This window comes from Triticum aestivum, chromosome 1D (genome assembly GCF_018294505.1).
Source record: "Triticum aestivum cultivar Chinese Spring chromosome 1D, IWGSC CS RefSeq v2.1, whole genome shotgun sequence".
NCBI classification, from domain to species: Eukaryota; Viridiplantae; Streptophyta; class Magnoliopsida; order Poales; family Poaceae; genus Triticum; species Triticum aestivum.
Window position 1 is genome coordinate 2,219,283 of NC_057796.1, and position 22,690 is coordinate 2,241,972.

General features: G+C 41.7%; 2 protein-coding genes across 2 annotated transcripts in view; one reads left to right on the top strand and one right to left on the bottom strand.

The window, feature by feature from the left end:
* LOC123179767 (SNF1-related protein kinase regulatory subunit beta-3) overlaps positions 1–325 on the bottom strand; it is a 4,758-nt gene extending 4,433 nt beyond the window's left edge. The window contains exon 1 of the mRNA XM_044591643.1: positions 13–325. The gene's annotated coding sequence lies outside the window, so the exon portion shown is untranslated. The remainder of the gene's footprint in view (positions 1–12) is intronic.
* A 5,731-nt stretch (positions 326–6,056) lies between these two features.
* LOC123161873 (uncharacterized) lies at positions 6,057–9,339 on the top strand. Its single transcript, XM_044579691.1, has 6 exons — positions 6,057–6,170; positions 6,686–6,769; positions 7,622–7,783; positions 7,863–7,916; positions 8,069–8,215; positions 8,959–9,339. The coding sequence occupies exons 1-6, from the start codon at positions 6,057–6,059 to the stop codon at positions 9,337–9,339; spliced, it is 942 nt and encodes a 313-aa protein (XP_044435626.1).
* Positions 9,340–22,690: the final 13,351 nt, after the last annotated feature.

Below are 22,690 nucleotides of genomic sequence, written 5' to 3' on the forward strand. Positions count from 1 at the left end.
TCACATCCTCACCTTTGCTTCTTTCTTGCCGTCGGGGGCGGAGGCTGCTGGGCGGCGAAGGCGGAGGCGGTTGGTGCTGCCGTCGGGGAAGGAAGGGAGGAGGCGCGCGAGTGGAGAGCTTCTGCCGACTGGAGGGAGGTGCTTGTCTCAGCCGACAGCGAGGTGGGCGGACGAGTTTGGCGGCGGCGAGGTGGGGGATCTGGCGGGGACGGGCGGTGGGAGGGACTGGTGGGGACGGAGGGATGCGGCGGCGGGCGGCGCGGCGTCCGGCCGGCGGCGACGGCGGCGGTGGGAGGAAACCCTAGCCGCTGGGTGGGGAATGAGATGCGGTTGGGATGGGGGAGACGGATTTCCTCAGGTGCGCAGGGTATATCACCCGGTGGCAGTTTTCGTGTAATTACGGTGCCACCGAGGGGCACTTCTGCGCCCCGAGCAGGGTGCGGGCCCTCGTGCATATATGTCCACGTCAGCATTTTCAGGAGTATGAGCACTGCCTTTTTTTTGAGGGGTTGGAAAATGAGCACTGCTTTTCTTCCTCCCGCAGTGTGACAGGCTCAAAATCATGTTATCCTCTACCAAACGGGCCGGGTCAACCAGGCCAGCCCGCGAGCATGCTCACACGGCCCCATAGGTCAGACACGGCAAGGGCTAGATGGGCCGTACGCAGCACGCCCTGGGCTGTGCTTGGGCTGCTAGGCTGAGTACGCAGGCCAGCATGATTGGCCGATTAGCGCATGGTCGGCCCATCTAATAATTGAACCCCTGTGGGCCGGGCCAGGCCAGCACGATTAGCCGGGTCAGCCCGTTTGGCCAGCTTTGGACTCTACTCCTAAAGGGAAGCCGGTAGTCTGCTATAATGATTTCCGTCTGGATTTTTCCGTCCCGCATTCCACCACGCTCTCTCACAAATTTTATTTCTGTAAAAAAACAATCACAAAAGAAGAAGAAACAATTTCGCCCCTCCAACCACAACCGAGAACCAAATCAATTTGGATATCAGACCGTTATTGCAATTAATAGGGAGACAATTAGTTACGCGTGCAATTAATTTAGTTTGTTTAACTAAAGATTTTTTTTCACATTAAATCAATTTTAAAATCAAAAAATTAATATAATTAATAGGATGGCACTTAAGTTTGTTTATATAAAGTTTTTTCACGCCAAATCGACCACCGAATCCATCTGGAAATCAAGCCATTAATGCAATTAATAGGGAGACAATTAATTACACGCGCAATTAATTTAGTCTGTTTAAGTTAAAAGATCACACTAAATCAATTTGAAAATCAAACCATTAATGTAACTAATAGGTAGTCAATTAATTACGCGTGCTATTAATTAAGTTTGTTTATATAAAGTTTTTTCACGCCAAATCGACCACCGAATCCATTTGGAAATCAAGCCATTAATGCAATTAATAGGTAGACAATTAAATACACATGCAATTAATTTAGTTTGTTTAAGTAATTACTTATATGCCTGGGGGGCATTTCTGCGCCCAGAGCAGGGTGCGGGCCAGCCTGCATATATGTCCACGTCGGCATTTTTAGGAGTACGAGCACTGCTTTTTTTTAGGGGTTGGAGTATGAGCACTGCTTTTCTTCCTCCCGCAGTGTGACAGGTTCAAAATCATGTTATCCTCTGCCAAACGGGCCGGGTCAACCAGGCCGGCCCGCAAGCATGCTCACACGGCCCCATAGGTCAGACACGGCACGGGCTAGATGGGCCGTACGCGGCACGCCCTGGGCTGTGCTTGGGCTGCTAGGCTGAGTACGCAGGCCGGCATGATTGGCCGATTAGCGCATGGTCGGCCCGTCTAATAATTGAACCCCTATGGGCCGGGCCAGGCCAGCACGATTAGCCAGGTCAGTCCGTTTGGCCAGCTTTGGACTCTACTCCTAAAGGGAAGCCGATAGTCTGCTATAATGATTTCCGTCTGGATTTTTTCGGCTCGCATTCCGCCACGCTCTCTCACAAATTTTATTTCTTTACAAAAAACAATCACAAAAGAAGAAGAAACAATTCCGCCCCTCCAACCACAACCGAGAACTAAATCAATTTGGATATCAGACCGTTATTGCAATTAATAGGGAGACTAGTTACGCGTGCAATTAATTTAGTTTGTTTAACTGAAGATTTTTCCACATTAAATCAATTTTAAAATCAAACAATTAATATAATTAATAGGATGGCACTTAAGTTTGTTTATATAAAGTTTTTTCACGCCAAATCGACCACCGAATCCATTTGGAAATCAAGCCATTAATGCAATTAATAGGGAGACAATTAATTACACGTGCAATTAATTTAGTCTGTTTAAGTTAAAAGATCACACTAAATCAATTTGAAAATCAAACCATTAATGTAACTAATAGGTAGTCAACAATTAATTACGCGTGCTATTAATTAAGTTTGTTTATACAAAGTTTTTTCACGCCAAATCGACGACCGAATCCATTTGGAAATCAAGCCATTAAGGCAATTAATAGGTAGACAATTAAATACACGTGCAATTAATTTAGTTTGTTTAAGTAATTACTTATATGCCCGGGAGGCACTTCTTCGCCCGTAGCAGGGTGCGGGCCATCGTGCATATATGTCCACGTCGGCATATTTAGGAGTATGAGCATTGCTTTTTTTTAGTGTTTGGAGTATGAGCACTGCTTTTCTTCCTCCCGCAGTGTGACAGGCTCAAAATCATGTTATCCTCTGCCAGACGGGCCGGGTCAACCAGGCCGGCCCGCGAGCATGCTCACACGGCCCCATAGGTCAGACACGGCACGGGCTAGATGGGCCGTACGCGGCACGCCCTGGGCTGTGCGTGGGCTGCTAGGCTGAGTACGCAGGCCGGCATGATTGGCCGATTAGCGCATGGTCGGCCCGTCTAATAATTGAACCCCTGTGGGCCGGGCCAGGCCAGCACGATTAGCCGGGTCAGCCCGTTTGGCCAGCTTTGGACTCTACTCCTAAAGGGAAGCCGGTAGTCTGTTATAATGATTTCCGTCTGGATTTTTTCGTCCCGCATTCCACCACGCTCTCTCACAAGTTTTATTTCTTTACAAAAAACAATCACAGAAGAAGAAGAAACAATTCCGCCCCTCCAACCACAACCGAGAACCAAATCAATTTGGATATCACACCGTTATTGCAATTAATAGGGAGACAATTAGTTACGCGTGCAATTAATTTAGTTTGTTTAACTAAAGATTTTTTCACATTAAATCAATTTTAAAATCAAACAATTAATATAAATAATAGGATGGTAATTAAGTTTGTTTATATAAAGTTTTTTCACGCCAAATCGACCACCGAATCCATTTGGAAATCAAGCCATTAATGCAGTTAATAGGAGACAATTAATTACACACGCAATTAATTTAGTCTGTTTAAGTTAAAAGATCCCACTAAATCAATTTGAAAATCAAACCATTAATGTAACTAATAGGTAGTCAATTAAGTTTTTTCACGCCAAATCGACCACCGAATCCATTTGGAAATCAAGCCATTAATGCAATTAATAGGTAGACAATTAAATACACGTGCAATTAATATAGTTTGTTTAAGTAATTACTTATATGCCCGGGGGGCACTTCTGCGCCCAGAGCAGGGTGCGGGCCAGCCTGCATATATGTCCACGTCGGCATTTTTAGGAGTACGAGCACTGCTTTTTTGTGAGGGGTTGGAGTATGAGCACTGCTTTTCTTCCTCCGGCGGTGTGACATGTTCAAAATCATGTTATCCTCTGCCAAACGGGCCGGGTCAACCAGGCCGGCCCGTGAGCATGCTCACACGGCCCCATAGGTCAGACACGGCACGGGCTAGACGGGCCGTACGTGGCACGCCCTGGGCTGTGCTTGGGCTGCTAGGTTGAGTACGCAGGCCGGCATGATTGGCCGATTAGCGCATGGTCGGCCCGTCTAATAATTGAACCCCTGTGGGCCGGGCCAGGCCAACACGATTAGCCGGGTTAGCCCGTTTGGCCAGCTTTGGACTCTACTCCTAAAGGGAAGCCGATAGTCTGCTATAATGATTTCCGTCTGGATTTTTTCGTCCCGCATTCCACCACGCTCTCTCACAAATTTTATTTCTTTACAAAAAACAATCACAAAAGAAGAAGAAACAATTCCGCCCCTCCAACCACAACCGAGAACCAAATCAATTTGGATATCAGACCGTTATTGCAAATAATAGGGAGACAATTAGTTACGCGTGCAATTAATTTAGTTTGTTTAACTAAAGATTTTTTTCACATTAAATCAATTTTAAAATCAAACAATTAATATAATTAATAGGATGGCTCTTAAGTTTGTTTATATAAAGTTTTTCACGCCAAATCGACCACCGAATCCATCTGGAAATCAAGCCATTAATGCAATTAATAGGGAGACAATTAATTACACGCGCAATTAATTTAGTATGTTTAAGTTAAAAGATCACACTAAATCAATTTGAAAATCAAACCATTAATGTAACTAATAGGCAGTCAATTAATTACGCGTGATATTAATTAAGTTCGTTTATATAAAGTTTTTTCACGCCAAATCGACCACCGAATCCATTTGGAAATCAAGCCATTAATGGAATTAATAGGTAGACAATTAAATACACGTGCAATTAATTTAGTTTGTTTAAGTAATTACTTATATGCCTGGGGGGCACTTCTCCGTCCGTAGCAGGGTGCGGGCCATCGTGCATATATGTCCACGTCAGCATTTTTAGGAGTATGAGCATTGCTTTTTTTTTGAGGGATTGGAGTATGAGCACTGCTTTTCTTCCTCCCGCAGTGTGACAGGCTCAAAATCATGTTATTCTCTGCCAAACGGGTCGGGTCAACCAGGCCGGCCCGCGAGCACGCTCACACGTCCCCATAGGTGAGACACGACACAGGCTAGATGGGCCGTACGCGGCACGCCCTAGTCTGTGCTTGGGCTGCTAGGCTGAGCACGCGGGCCGGCATGATTGGCCGATAAGCACATTGTCGGCCCGTCTAATAATTGAGCCCCTGTGGGCCGGGTCGGGCCAGCACGATTTGACGGATCAGACCGTTTGGGCAGCTTTGAACTCTACTCCTAAAGGGAAGCTGGTAGTCTAATATAATGATTTTCGTTTGGGTTTTTTCATCCCACCTCCCACCACGCTCTCTCATAGATTTTATTTCTTTACAAAGAACAATCCCAAAAGAAAAAGAAACCATTCCGCCACTCCTCCCACAACCGAGAACCAAAGCAATTTGGAAATCAAACCACTAATGCAATTAATAAGGAGACAATTAATTACGCATGTAATTAATTTAGTCTGTTTAAGTAATGATTTATTTTCACATTAAATCAATTTGAAAATCAAACCATTAATGTAATTAATAGGCAGGCAATTAATTACGTGTGCTATTAATTAAGCTTTTTTATATAAGGATTTTTTTCACGCCAAATCGAGCACCGAATCCATTTGAAAATCAAGTCATTAATGCAATTAATAGGAAGACAATTAATTATGTGTGCAATTAATTTAGTCTGTTTAACTAAAGTTTTTTTTGCTTTAAATCAATTTGAAAATCAAACCATTAATGTAATTAATAGGCTGGCAATTAATTTGCGTGCTATTAATTAAGTTTGTTTATATGAGAATTTTTTCATGCCAAATCAAGCACCGAATCCAATTGAAAATCAAGCCATTAATGCAATTAATAGGGAGACAATTAATTACCCATGCAATTAGTTTAGTCCGTTTAAGTAAAGATTTTTTTTGCTTTAAATCAATTTGAAAATCAAACCATTAATGTAATTAACAGGCAGGCAATTAATTACGCGTGCTATTAATTATGTTTGTTATACAAGGTTTTTTTTGCGCCAAATCGAGCACCGAATCCATTTGAAAATCAAGCCATTAATGCAATTAATAGGGAGATAATTAATTACGCGTAACTAATGTAGTCTAAGGCTTTCCAACAAATTAATATGGCTCGTTTCTATATAAGTTGTGTTCTCTAAAGAACATACATGTATGTGAGGAATCACATAGTTACAGTTTCGTTCATAGGAACATAGTTACCCACACAAATGGGAGGTGATTATGTTGTCATACCGATCTTACTATGCTTTTTGTTTAGAACTTGCCAACTCACCTTGGCTGATTCGATAGACTTAGATGGCAATCTCGTGATGGATGAGAAAGTAACCAATATTTACTTTTAGATTTTGACATACACAACTCTTTTGTCAATTGGTTTATGTATTTATCCCATTCTTATTTCTACTTGACCACTTAATCTTCATAATTACTATTGGTTCTCATCATTCATAACTACTCTATGTTACTTATATGCCCAACTAAAATGTAGAATACATATGTGGAAACAAATACTTATACTCCCTCTATTCCTTGGTAGATCGTTTGTTACTGGCAAGTAAATCAGTTAGTCCAGGAAAGAAAGAGATACACACAATCGAGAGAGAGATACTTTCCTTCTTTTGCTATAAGGAGAGATACATGCAATCAGGAGAGAGATACTTACCTTTTTTCTGGAGGGCTAAGAACGTAATTAGGAGGAATTAGAACAAATGCATCTTACATCGTGGAATTTTATCAAAAAACAAATACACCTTTTTTTTCTGGAGAGTATCTTTCAAGGACTTTGTCCATCAATTATACATGCTAATCAGTCACGAACTAACATTTCCCTCTGCAGAACACCACTCTTTTAAGACATAAATCTTTCCATTTTCCTTGGAGAGCTAATATCAAGGATGAAGGAAGCGGCATTATTTCTCATGTACACACACTCGCTTTCACTGCCTCTGTATATATCTCTTTACTTTTTCATGTGTTAGATTTGGGATGTTTTGTTGATTTTTTGGTGAGTATTGACCACAAAATACATCACAATGAATGTCACGGTGACATGTGATAAATATAAAAGGAAAATTCAAGGTATTTTTAATATAAGCATCACATATTTAAACCAAAAAGAGAAAACAGTAGAAATCTACATTCATTAGTGATGCACCTAAATCATAGTTCAGCAAGCTAAATTATGATCAATGGTCAGAGAGACAACATGCTACATAAAGACCGGATAAAATGCATACACCTAAATGAACTAAGGTTGATGCCCTATATACCGCGAAAGAAATGATCATTACATACAAAAAATGCTACCAAAATACCAAGAATAATAGATTCAGAGAGGCATTTAAGACACATTTTATTGGAGACTTATCCTGACATACCAACACTCTATTGGAAATACGCTTCACACCTATCCGGGAGAGAAACAAATCTTGTTTTGCGCCTGCCACAAGGATGAGAGAAGACCTAAGCACCTGAGTAACACCATCGACAATGCACATGAACTAAATTATTGCATGCATCACCACAAAAGGTATAATTCGTTGGAATGACACCACATCCTGTGTAGGAAGCTAAATTCAGTATGATATACTCAACAAATGCCTACGAAAAATGTAGACTAAATACAAAGGAACATGAAAATTCCCCATTTTAAATGTATGGTAGGTGAACCTCATAACAAGGCAAAAACAGACATCCTCGCTTGTTTATTATGTTGTTCTCCATACATTTTTCTATTTATTTACTAATTTGAGCTATAATTTTCTATCACTAGTATGCAACATGGCACACAAAGCCAGGAATATTCTATGGCCTTCGAGCTGAGATGAGTATATGGGCTTCACCAAATCAAGAAAACTCTCAAGAATCTGGAGCATCCTTACAGATCTATTGTCAAGATGGAGGAAACTACAACTTAATTCAAGCTGGATTTCACGTACAAACATATCACCCATTCTGGTAAAGTCAAATGCTTTTGAATAAACCACTATTTCATAATCAGGTTTTTCTTGCAGATTTCCCCCTCTTTATACCATAACAAAGATATTCGCTTCTTTACGTATTGGACTGTAAGTATAATCAATGCCATTTTAACAAGTTATATATTATTGTGGTACGCATATAGTTTTTGGTATTTTGTAGGAGTTAGAGGCACTATTGGACTAACTACGAGTCTCTTTACATCCATAATAATACATGTTTCCTTTGTTTTATTCCTTAGAAGGACTTGAAATCAAGGGGGTGCTACAACTTGAAGTGCCCAGGATTTGTTTCTGCACGTGGAGCTAATCTGGTACCTGGACAAGCCATTTCTCCTCCATCAATTTATGGCAAACAAGACTACTACATTAGACTTAGCCTCAACCAGGTGCACCATTTGTCCCATTCTGGAGATTACTAAAGCTATATAATGTCACAAATGTGCTACTATTTCTAGTATAATTAGATGATACCCGTGCATTGTGCAAGACCTCATCAACTTAAACACGTACATGCATGCTATAAGAGCAACTACAAAAGAGAAAAAAGTTGGATTGCAATTAACATAATGCCATTTTTCTAAAAAATGTGAAACATGAACTACATAGGTATCCTCATAGTGTCCAACACACAATCCATTCATGAAAACAAAAATTTAATACAAAACAATAATTTATGAGGAGCATGCATGACTTGATGGTGTGGTAGGACCGCATGGATAAATAAAACAAGCACATATAAAAATATAACTTAAGACGAGCATGCATGACTTGTTGATGTGGTATGGCTGCACGTAGAGAAAGAAAAGTCAACTTATAACTAACCTTTATGACTTGTAGATGTGGCATGGATGCTTGAATAGAAAACTAGGTAGTGGATTGCTACTATTTAAGAATAGAGGATTAAAGTTAACAAAGATATATTTTATTAGAGTGAAAATTAGTTAGGCATAAATTCACATGGTTAGTAAGTAATATCCATGTTTATTTTATGAAGAAAATACCGAACATTAATTAGAATATGGGAAATTGTACATCACCCAAGATTCTTGCTAATAACAACTTGTTCTCTATTCTTCTTGGGTATGAAATTTATTGTTCATGGCTGTCATCAATCTTTCGTTGACTACAGGATCCAAATTCTGAAGATTGGGTGGTGTACCGTCATGATTTAGAAAAACCATCATTATTGGGACATTTTCCAAAGAAGCTTTGCCCTGGAATACCACGTATACAAGCCTTGACTGGTTTCGTGAATTACTTCAAGAATGCACATGGTCCTCCAATGGGTAGCGGCCACTTCCCCAATTATGAGGATCACGACGATAAGAAATCTGCGTACTTCAGGCGCATTCAGTATTACACTCCAAATGATCGTTCTTATAACATGTTTGGCGTTCCCATGGTCAAGTTACTTGATAGGCTAGATTGTTGTAGAGCAAATGGTTTAGTTTTTGATTATAAAAGGGGTTTTATGTTCAACTATGGTGGACCAAGTGGTTGTGTTGGTTGACAAAAAGAATTGTATTCCCATTTGGATTCAAATAAATAAAACATAGTATGCTACTTAACGGTCAAAGATTGTCCCTTATTTCATTTATTTTGTCAAACTCCAAATTGGTCTTTTTTTTGCAGGGCGAAAGGGATTTCATTGCTCAAGGAATTACAAGATCGTTCCTACGTAGTATAGGAACATCTGCAGGCCCAGATCATAGCCACACAGCAGTGCGATCCTCCACACGGCCAAAGGCAGCTAAATAGTGACTAATAGCGTTCTGGTTCAAACTAATCTATGATACCTAAATAGTTCATCCCCACTATGTTATTTCTCTTGACATGCAACCTCTCCACTTCAGCAGGTCTGCCACGTCAACGTTCCATTACCACAGCTTACAGACGGGCCTGACCACTACAGCAGAGTAGCCACGTCAGCATTCCATTACCAGCTTACAGAGACACTACAGACGTTTGCATGTTAATGGATTTGGGCAATAAAGGACAGTTTTGGACATTTGAGAAGAGGGTGGCCGGTGGTACTTACACTCGTTGTAGGTTGGACACGGCCTTGGTTAATTCTGACTGGTTGGCGAGGTTTCCTTTGGCCTCTATTACTCATGAAACACCAGCCACATCGGACCATCTAACTTTGTTACTTGACTTCGGCTGTGCAAAAACTGAAAGAAAAAAGTGAGATTTCAAATACGAGACGATGTGGGAGACACATGAGGGTCTAAACGAGGTGATTGTACTGGGCTGGGACGCAGGAGTGCCATGTTCCACTATGGAAGAGATAAGCTTGAAAACCTAGCAAGAGGTCTGGGAAGGTGGAGCAATGACACTTTTGGAAGTGTACGAAAAGAAATCAAATTTTTAAAGAAGCAGCTTCAAGAGCTAAGGGGTGATCCTCTTCGAATAGGACCTTCACATGCAGAACTCAAAATAAATGAGCGTTTGATTGAGCTGTATCACCGGGAGGAAATCATGTGGCGCCAGCGGGCAAGGATCGACTGGTTGTCAGCAGGGGACAAAAACACAAAGTTTTTTCACTTACAAGCGAGTCTAAGGCGAAAAAAGAATATGGTCAAAGCACTACAAAATTCCCTTGGTGCTATAGTAGTAGACCCGGATGAGATGAGAAGTTTGGCAAATGATTTCTATCAAACGCTCTACACAACCGAGGGTGTGCAGGGCATAGATGAAGTGCTGAATCATGTTCCAAGGAAAGTCTCAAATGAGATGAATGCAATATTGAATGCGGAATACACGAAGGAGGAGGTGAAAACAGCTTTGTTCCAAATGTTCCCCAATAAGGCTCCAGGGCCGGATGGCTATCCGGCGCATTTTTATCAGCGCCATTGGGACATCTGCGGTGACGATGTAACAAGCGTGGTGCTGAGCATAGTACGAGGTGAGCAAAGCCCGAAAGGTATTAATGATACAGTTTTGGTTCTGATCTCTAAGGTTCTGAATCCCAACTTACTCTCTCAGTTTCAGCCAATCAGTCTATGTAATGTACTCTATAAGATTGCATCCAAAGTGGTAGCCATCAGGCTAAAAGTTATTTTACCTGACATAATTTCTGAGAATCAATCCACCTTTGTGCCGGGAGGATTAATTACAGACAATATCATCTGTGCATATGAGTGCCTACATTTCGTGAAGAAGTCTAAGTCCAAGACGAACAGTTACTGTGCTCTTAAGCTGGACATTATGAAGGCATATGATAGGCAGGAGTGGACATATCTAAAGGCCATTATGGGCAAAGTAGGCTTTTCTCAGCATTGGATTAATACGGTAATGGGTTTGGTCTCTTCAGTATCCTTTTCTGTTCTTTTTAACGATGACAAGCTTGAGCCTTTCAGACCAACCAGAGGAATCCGACAGGGAGACCCAATCTCCCCCTACTTATTCTTGATCGCAGCAGAGGGCCTTTCGTGCCTCCTGAAATCCAGTCCACAGGCATCACTTGCATCACTTGCAGGTATTAAGGTGGGAGAGAATTCCTTATTTGGCCCTTTCTTAAAATCCGGTTCCCTATTTGGCCCCAGAAATTTCATTTTTCCCTTTTGACATTATAAATTCATTTTATTCCTTCCATGACACTTCTGTCACTTTTTGCTGTTAACACCATCAAATGTTACTTGAAATGTCTTATTTACCCCTGCTTTACCACGTCGAAAAAAACAGAAAAATCTAGTTGCGGCGCGAGGCACACAGCGGCGACACGAGGCATGGAGGAGGGCACGGAAAGTAGTGATGGACGGTCGAGGCGGCGCTGTGCAGGCCCAAGTCGCGGCGCCGGATGTCATGCCCCGAGATCCTCCAGTTGCTGCCCCTCTCGCTAGTGCAAAGGCCAAACAAATCTGTTGGGGAACGTAGTAATTTCAAAAAAATTCCTACGCACACACAGGATCATGGTGATGCATAGCAACGAGAGGGGAGAGTGTTGTCCACGTACCCTCGTAGACCGAAAGCGGAAGCGTTAGCACAACGCGGTTGATGTAGTCGTACGTCTTCACGATCCGACCGATCAAGTACCAAACAAACGACACCTCCGAGTTCAGCACACGTTCAGCTCGATGACGTCCCTCGAACTTCGATCCAGCCGAGCTTTGAGGGAGAGTTCCGTCAGCACGACGGCGTGGTGACGATGATGATGTTCTACCGACGCAGGGCTTTGCCTAAGCACCGCTACGATATTATCGAGGTGGATTATGGTGGAGGGGGGCACCGCACACGGCTAAGAGATCAAGAGATCAATTGTCGTGTCTATGGGGTGCCCCCTCCTCCGTATATAAAGGGGGGAGGAGGAGAGGGCCGGCCAAGGGGAGAGGCGCGCCCAAGCGGGGCAATCCTACTCCAAGTAGGTTTGGCCCCCTCCTTTCCTATTCCATCTAGGAGAAGGGGGAAGGAGGAGGTGGAGAGAAGGAAGGAGAAGGGGGGCCGCCGCCCCCTTCCCTTTCCCAATTCAGATTGGGGCAAGGGGGGCCGCGCGCCACCTCTTGGCCTCCCTCTCTCCTTTCCACTAAGGCCCATAAGGCCCAATAGCTTCTGGGGGGGGGGGGGGGGTGTTCCGGTAACCCCCGGTACTCCGATAAATATCCGATAACCCCCGGAACCATTCCGGTGTCCGAATATAGTCGTCCAATATATCAATCTTCATTTCTTGACCATTTCGAGACTCCTCGTCATGTCCGTGATCACATCCGGGACTTCGAACTATCTTCCGTACACCAAAACACATAAACTCATAATATAACCGTCATCAAACTTTAAGCGTGCGGACCCTACGGGTTCGAGAACTATGTAGACATGACCGAGACACGTCTCCGGTCAATAACCAATAGCGGAACATGGATGCTCATATTGGCTCCCACATATTCTACGAAGATCTTTATCGGTCAGACCGCGTAACAACATACGTTGTTCCCTTTGTCATCGGTATGTTACTTGCCCGAGATTCGATCGTCGGTATCTCAATACCTAGTTCAATCTCGTTACCGGCAAGTCTCTTTACTCATTCCGTAATACATCATTCCGCAACTAACTCATTAGTTGCAATGCTTGCAATGCTTATTGTGATGTGCATTACCGAGTGGGCCCAGAGATACCTCTCCGACAATCGGAGTGACAAATCCTAATCTCGAAATACGCCAACCCAACAAGTACCTTCGGAGACACCTGTAGAGTACCTTTATAATCACCCAGTTACGTTGTGACGTTTGGTAGCACACAAAGTGCTCCTCCGGTAAACGGGAGTTGCATAATCTCATAGTCATAGGAACATGTATAAGTCATGAAGAAAGCAATAGCAGAATACTAAACTATCGTGTGCTAAGCTAACGGAATGGGTCAAGTCAATCACATCATTCTCCTAATGATGTGATCCCATTAATCAAATGACAACTCATGTCAATGACTAGGAAACATAACCATCTTTGATCAACGAGCTAGTCAAGTAGAGACATACTAGTGACACTCTGTTTGTCTATGTATTCACACAAGTATTATGTTTCCGGTTAATACAATTCTAGCATGAATAATAAATATTTATCATGATATAAGGAAATAAATAATAACTTTATTATTGCCTCTAGGGCATATTTCCTTCTGCCTCCCACTTACTAGAGTCAATAATCTAGATTACACAGTAATGATTCTAACACCCATGGAGCCTTGGTGCTGATCATGTTTTGCTCGTGGAAGAGGCTTAGTCAACGGGTCTGCAACATTCAGATCCGTATGTATCTTGCAAATTTCTATGTCTCCCACCTGGACTAGATCCCGGATGGAGTTGAAGCGTCTCTTGATGTGCTTGGTTCCCTTGTGAAATCTGGATTCCTTTACCAAGGCAATTGCACCAGTATTGTCACAAAAGATTTTCATTGGACCCGATGCACTAGGTATGACACCTAGATCGGATATGAACTCCTTCATCCAGACTCCTTCATTTGCTTCTTCCGAAGTAGCTATGTACTCCGCTTCACACGTAGATCCCGCCACAATGCTTTGTTTAGAGCTGCACCAACTGACAGCTCCACCGTTCAATGTAAACACGTATCCGGTTTGCGATTTAGAATCGTCCGGATCAGTGTCAAAGCTTGCATCGATGTAACCATTTACGACTAGCTATTTCTCACCTTCATAAACGAGAAACATATCCTTAGTCCTTTTCAGGTATTTCAGGATGTTCTTGACCGCTGTCCAGTGATCCACTCCTGGATTACTTTGGTACCTCCCTGTGCTACCTCTTGAGCACTGCGTTGGTTTTCCCTTGAAGAGGAAAGGGTGATGCAGCAAAGTAGCGTAAGTATTTCCCTCAGTTTTTGAGAACCAAGGTATCAATCCAGTAGGAGGCTACACGCGAGTCCCTCACACCTACACAAACAAATAAATCCTCGCAACCAACGCGATAAGGGGTTGTCAATCCCTACACGGTCACTTAGGAGAGTGAGATCTGATAGATATGATAAGATAATATTTTTGGTATTTTTATGATAAAGATGCAAAGTAAAATAAAAGCAACGGAAATAACTAAGTGTTGGAAGATTAATATGATGGAAAATAGACCCCGGGGCCATAGGTTTCACTAGTGGCTTCTCTCAAGAGCATAAGTATTTTACGGTGGGTGAACAAATTACTATTGAGCAATTGACAGAATTGAGCATAGTTATGAGAATATCTAGGTATGATCATGTATATAGGCATCACGTCCGAGACAAGTAGACCGACTCCTGCCTGCATCTACTACTATTACTCCACACATCGACCGCTATCCAGCATGCATCTAGAGTATTAAGTTCATAAGAACAGAGTAATGCTTTAAGCAAGATGACATGATGTAGAGGGATAAATTCATGCAATATGACTAAAACCCCATCTTGTTATCCTCGATGGCAACAATACAATACGTGCCTTGCTGCCCCTACTGTCACTGGGAAAGGACACCGCAAGATTGAACCCAAAGCTAAGCACTTCTCCCATTGCAAGAAAGATCAATCTAGTAGGCCAAACCAAACTGATAATTCGAAGAGACTTGCAAAGATAACCAATCATACATAAAAGAATCCAGGGAAGATTCAAATATTGTTCATAGATAAACTTGATCATAAACCCACAATTCATCGGTCTCAGCAAACACATCGCAAAAGAAGATTACATCGAATAGATCTCCACGAGAGAGGGGGAGAACATTGTATTGAGATCCAAAAAGAGAGAAGAAACCATCTAGCTAATAACTATGGACCCGAAGGTCCGAGGTAAACTACTCACACTTCATCGGAGAGGCTATGGTGTTGATGTAGAAGCCCTCCGTGATCGATGCCCCCTCCGGCGGAGCTCCGGAACAGGCCCCAAGATGGGATCTCATGGGTACAGAAGGTTGCGGCGATGGAATTAGGTTTTTAGCTCCGTATCTGATCGTTTGGGGGTACGTAGGTATATATAGGAGGAAGGAGTACGTCGGTGGAGCAACGTGGGGCCCATGAGGGTGGAGGGCGCGCCCAGGGGGGTAGGCGCGCCCCCTACCTCGTGGCTTCCTGGAAGCTTCCATGACATAGGGTCCAAGTCTCCTGGATCATGTTCGTTCTAAAAATCACGTTCCCGAAGGTTTCATTCCGTTTGGACTCCGTTTGATATTCTTTTTCTGTGAATCTCTGAAATAGGCAAAAAACAACAATTCTGGGTTGGACCTCCGGTTAATAGGTTAGTCCCAAAAATAATATAAAAGTGAATAATAAAGCCCAATAATGTCCAAAACAGAAGATAATATAGCATGGAGCAATCAAAAATTATTGATACGTTGGAGACGTATCAAGCATCCCCAAGCTTAATTCCTGCTCGTCCTCGAGTAGGTAAATGATAAAAACAGAATTTTTGATGTGGAATGCTAATTGGCATAATTTCAATGTAATTCTTCTTATTGTGGCATGAATGTTCAGATTTGATATGATTCAGGATAAAAGTTTAATGTTGACATAAAAACAATAATATTTCAAGCATACTAACTAAGCAATTATGTCTTATCAAAATAACATAGCCAAAGCAAGTTATCCCTACAAAATCATATAGTCTGGCTATGCTCCATCTTCCCCACACAAAATATTCATATCATGTACGACCCCGGTTTTAGCCAAGCAATTGGTTCATACTTTTAACACGCTTCAGCCTTTTCAACTCTTACGCAATACATGAGCGCAAGCCATGGATATAGCACTATGGTGGAATAAGGTATAATGGTAGGGGTTATGTGGGAAGACAAAAAAGGAGAAAGTCTCACATCAACGAGGCTAATCAACGGGCTATGGAGATGCCCATCAATTGATGTTAATGCGAGGAGTAGGGATTGTCATGCAACGGATGCACTAGAGCTATAAGTGTATGAAAGCTCAAAAGAAACTAAGTGGGTGTGCATCCAACTTGCTTGCTCACGAAGACCTCGGGCATTTGAGGAAGCCCGTCATTGGAATATACAAGCCAAGTTCTATAATGAAATTTCCCACTAGTATATGAAAGTGACAAAATGAGAGACTCTCTATTATGAAGATCACGGTGCTACTTTGAAGCACAAGTGTGGTAAAAGGATAGTAACATTGTCCCTTCTCTCTTTTTCTCTCTTTTTTTATTTGGGCCTTTTCTCTTTTTTTTATTTGGGCCTTTTCTCTTTTTTTATGGCCTTTTTTTATTTAGTCCGGAGTCTCATCCCGACTTGTGGGGGAATCATAGTCTCCATCATCCTTTCCTCACTTGGGACAATGCTCTAATAATGATGATCATCACACTTTTATTTACTTACAACTCTTGAATTACAACTCAATACTTAGAACAAAGTATGACTCTATATGAATGCCTCCGGCGGTGTACCGGGATATGCAATGAATCAAGAGCGACATGTATGAAAGAATTATGAACGGTGGCTCCACAAATACAATGTCAACTACATGATCATGCAAAGCAATATGACAATGATGGAGTATGTCATGATAAATGAAATGGTGGAAAGTTGCATGGCAATATATCTTGGAATGGCTATGGAAATGCCATGATAGGTCGGTATGGTGGCTGTTTTCAGGAAGATATAAGGAGGTTTATGTGTGATAGAGCGTATCATATCACGGGGTTTGGATGCACCGGCGAAGTTTGCACCAACTCTCAAGGTGAGAAAGGGCAATGCACGGTACCGAAGAGGCTAGAAAATTGCGGAAAGGTAAGTGTGCGTATAATCCATGGACTCACATTAGTCATAAAGAACTCATATACTTATTGCAAAAATTTATTAGCCCTCGAAGCAAAGTATACTACGCATGCTCCTAGGGGAAGGGTTGGTAGGAGTTAACCATCGCGCGATCCCGACCGCCACACAAAGGAAGACAATCAACAAATACTTCATGCTCCGACTACGTTACATAACGGTTCACCATACGTGCATGCTACGGGAATCACAAACTCCAACACATGTATTTATCAATTCCACAATTACTCAATTAGCACAACTATGATATTACCACCTTTATATCTCAAAACAATTATCAAGCATCACATTTCTCATGATATTAATTAAAGCAAATTGCCATGCTATTTTAAGACTCTCAAAATAATATAAGTGAAGCATGAGAGATCAATAGTTTCTATAAAACAAATCCACCACCGTGCTCTAAAAGATATAAGTGAAGCACTAGAGCAAAACTATATAGCTCAAAAGATATAAGTGAAGCACATAGAGTATTCTAATAATTTCCGAATCATGTGTGTCTCTCTCAAAAGGTGTGTACAGCAAGGATGATTGTGGTAAACTAACAAACAAAGACTCAAATCATACAAGACGCTCCAAGCAAAACACATATCATGTGGTGAATAAAAATATAGCTCCAAGTAAAGTTACCGATGGAAGTAGACGAAAGAGGGGATGCCTTCCGGGGCATCCCCAAGCTTTGGCTTTATGGTGTCCTTAGATTATCTTGGGGGTGCCATGGGCATCCCCAAGCTTAGGCTCTTTCCACTCCTTGTTCCATAATCCATCAAATCTTTTACCCAAAACTTGAAAACTTCACAACACAAAACTCAACAGAAATCTCGTGAGCTCCGTTAGCGAAAGAAAACAAAAGACCACTTCAAGGTACTGTAATGAACTCATTATTTATTTATATTGGTGTTAAACCTACTGTATTCCAACTTCTCTATGGTTTATAAACTCTTTTACTAGCCATAGATTCATCAAAATAAGCAAACAACACACAAAAACAGAATCTGTCAAAAACAGAACAGTCTGTAGTAATCTGTAACTAACGCAAACTTCTGGAACTTGATGACCCACAAGTATAGGGGATCTATCGTAGTCCTTTCGATAAGCAAGAGTGTCGAACCCAACGAGGAGCAGAAGGAAATGATAAGCGGTTTTCAGCAAGGTATTCTCTGCAAGTACTGAAATAAGTGGTAACAGATAGTTTTGTGATAGGATAATTTGTAACGAGCAACAAGTAACAAAAGTAAATAAAGTGCAGCAAGGTGGCCCAATCCTTTTTGTAGCAAAGGACAAGCCTGGACAAACTCTTATATAGAGAAAAGCGCTCCCGAGGACACACGGGAATTATCGTCAAGCTAGTTTTCATCACGTTCATATGATTCGCGTTCGGTACTTTGATAATTTGATATGTGGGTGGACCGGAGCATGGGTGCTGTTCTTACTTGAACAAGCATCCCACTTATGATTATCCTCTATTGCAAGCATCTGCAACTACAACAAAAGTATTAAGGTAAACCTAACCATAGCATGAAACATATGGATCCAAATCAGCCCCTTACGAAGCAACGCGTAAACTAGGGTTTAAGCTTCTGTCACTCTAGCAACCCATCATCTACTTATTACTTCCCAATGCCTTCCCCTAGGCCCAAATAATGGTGAAGTGTTATGTAGTCGACGTTCACATAACACCACTAGAGGATAGACAACATACATCTCATCAAAATATCGAACGAATACCAAATTCACATGACTACTAATAGCAAGACTTCTCCCATGTCCTCAGGAACAAACGTAACTACTCACAAAGCATATTCATGTTCATAATCAGAGGGATATTAATATGCATAAAGGATCTGAACATATGATCTTCCACCAAATAAACCAACTAGTATCAACTACAAGGAGTAATCAACACTACTAGCAACCTACTAGTACCAATCCCAGACTATGAGACAAGAATTGGATACAAGAGATGAACTAGGGTTTTGAGAGGAGATGGTGCTGGTGAAGATGTTGATGGAGATTGCCCTCTCCCGATGAGAGGAGTGTTGGTGATGACGATGGCGATGATTTCCCCCTCCCGGAGGGAAGTGTCCCCGGCAGAACAGCTCTGCCGGAGCCCTAGATTGGTTCCGCCAAGGTTCCGCCAAGGTTCCGCCTCGTGGCGGCGGAGTCTCATCCCGAAAGGTTGCTTATGATTTTTCCCTGGACGAAAGACTTCATATAGCAGAAGATGGCCACCGGAGAGCCAACAGGGGGCCCACGAGGCAGAGGGGCGCGCCCTGGGGGGTAGGGCGCGCCCCCACCCTCGTGGGCAGGTGGTGGCCCCCCTGACGTATTTCTTCTGCTCAGTATTTTTTATTATTTCCAAAAATAACTTTCATGGAGTTTCAGGACTTTTGGAGTTGTGCAGAATAGGTCTCTAATATTTGCTCCTTTTCTAGCCCAGAATTCCAGCTGCTGGCATTCTCCCTCCTTACGTAAACCTTGTAAAATAAGAGAGAATAGGCATAAGTATTGTGACATACCGTGTAATAACAGCCCATAATGCAATAAATATCGATATAAAAGCATGATGCAAAATGGACGTATCAACTCCCCAAAGCTTAGACCTCGCTTGTCCTCAAGCGAAAGCCGATAACGATAAATATGTCCACATGTTTAGAGGTAGAGGTGTCGATAAAATAAAATATGGATATGAGGGCATCATGATTATTCTCATAACAGCAACATAGAAGGATATTGTCATATGATTTCTTATGCTCAAGTAATAATCTATTAACAATGTAAAGTATGAATCATAAACTTTATTGAGAACCAACAAACTATAATCTCAGTCATTGAGGCAATTGCAATTTATCATAATATCAGTCAGAGCTTTCTAGCAAGTCCACATACTCAACTATCATTTAGTCTTTCATAATTGCTAACACTCACGCAATACTTGTGGTTACGGAATTTTAATCGGACACAGAGAAAGATAGGGGCTTATAGTTTCGCCTCCCAACCTTTTACCTCAAGGGTAATGTCAACAATAATAACTCATGCTGAATTACATCCAATTAGATATATATATCAGGATCTTTCCAACACCCTGTGCTTGCCAAAGGATAAAATATAAAAAGGAAAGGTGAAGATCACCATGACTCTTGCATAAGGTGGAAGATAATAATAAAAGATAGGCCCTTCGCAGAGGGAAGCAGAGGTTGCCATGCGCTTTTATGGTTGGATGGACAAAATCTCAATGCGAAAGAACGTCACTTTATATTGCCACTTGTGATATGAACCTTTATTATGCAGTCCGTCGCTTTTATTTCTTCCACATCACAAGATCGTATAAAGCTTATGTCCTCCACACCAATCAATCATACATATTTAGAGAGCAATTTTTATTGCTTGCACCAATGACAACTTACTTGAAGGATCTTACTCAATCCATAGGTAGATATGGTGGACTCTCATGGCAAAACTGGTTTAAGGATATTTGGAAGCACAAGTAGTATCTCTACTTGGTGCAAAGAATTTGGCTAGCATGAGGGGGAAAGACAAGCTCAACATGTTGGATGATCCATGACAATATACTTTATCTCAGATATAAGAAAACATAACCCATTACGTTGTCTTCCTTGTCCAACATCAACTCTTTAGCATGTCATATTTTAATGAGTGCTCCCAATCATAAAAGATGTTCAAGATAGTATATTTATATGTGAAACCTCTTTTTCCTTATTACTTCCTATTAATTGCAATGATGACCAAAGCTATGTTTGCCAACTCCCAACAATTTTTAATCATCATACTCTTTCTATGTGAAGTCATTACTCTCAATTAGATCAATATGATCTCTTTGTTTCTTTTTATTCCTTCTCTTTTCTTTTATTCATTCAAGATCATGGAAAAATAATCAAGACCTTGACTCAAAACTAATCTTTATTATATATAGCTCACGGACTCGATTACATAGAGAGATCATAAAGCAAAACTCAAAACTAGATCATACCAAAACTTTATTCTACTAGATCAAGATACTACTAATTAGGATCGAACTAAGAAAAAGGTAAAGATAGGAGTGTGATGGTGATACGATACCGGGGCACCTCCCCCAAGCTTGGCAGTTGCCAAGGGGAGTGCCCATACCCATGTGATTATGTCTCCTTTGCTGGTGAAGAAGGTGGAGGTGTTGCTGATGATGCGGGCTTGTCGTCCATCTTCCAAGGCATAGGCTCACCATCATAGAAGGATGATCGAGTCTCTGGAATCCTCAAATCTGTAGCCAAACTCATCCTTTTGAATCTATATTCATACTCACAGTTTTGGTTTTGCAGGTCATAGATTTGGGCTTGAAGGTGCTCGATCTTCTCGTGAAGCTTGAAGATGGTCTCCCCGATGTTGTTGGCATCCAGCTTGTGGTTGTTGGTGAACTCCGCGATCATCATCTGGTTGGAGTTGAGTCCACGTTCCACCATCCCCTGGCACTTGAAAACTTGTTGCTCTATTTCTTCGAGCCTCGTCTCCACACTTCCGGTCCCCTTCGGTCCCTCAACATCGCAGATGTGCATCAACCCATCACGCATCTCAATGGTTTGAGGGTGTCACAGCACCTCCGCGAGGTAAGGGTTGATGACCTTCTCGAAGAACTTGTCCGTGGGGGCACTTGGAGACGTCATGATAATCTAGATCTGTCAGAAAAACAGCTCGAAATAAGAACAGAGGATATTTGCATGATACAGGGGTCAAAACCTTCGGGAGATTATATAATGAATTTTTGCCGACCAAAATACGTATCGTGCAAGAAAACGGAGTCTGGAGAGCACACGAGGTGCCCACGAGGTAGGGGGCGCGCCTAGTAGGGTAGGGCGCACCCTCCACCCTCGTGGAGCCCTGGTGTCCTTCCCGGACTGCTTCTTATTTTTCTATTTTTCTAAATATTCCAAAACGGAGAAACATTGCCTTTAGAACTGTTTTGGAGTCGGTTTACTTACCGTACCACATACCTATTCCTTTTCAGAGTCTGAAACGTTCCGGAAAGTGTCCCTTATGTATTCCTCCGGGGTTACGGTTTCAATAACATTGGTTTCAACATTTATAGGATTACCTGAGATATAATGTTTGATTCTTTGACCGTTCACCACCTTCGGATTTGTGCCTTCGAAGTTGTTGATTTTTATGGCACCGGAACGATAGACCTCCTCGATAATGTAAGGACCTTCCCATTTAGAGAGAAGTTTTCCTGCAAAAAATCTTAAACGAGAGTTGTATAGCAATACATAATCACCTACTTTAAACTCACCCTTTTGTATCCTTTTTTCATGCCATCTTTTAACTTTTTCTTTAAACAACTTGGCATTTTCATAGGCTTGGGTTCTCCATTCATCAAGTGAGCTAATATCAAATAACCTCTTCTCACCGGCAAGTTTGAAATCATAGTTGTGCTCTTTAATAGCCCAATAAGCCTTATGTTCTAGTTGGAGAGGTAAGTGACATGCTTTTCCATAAACCATTTTATATGGAGACATACCCATAGGATTTTTATATGCAGTTCTATAGGCCCATAATGCATCATCAAGTTTCTTGGACCAATTCTTTCTAGATCTATTGACAGTCTTTTGCAAAATTAATTTGA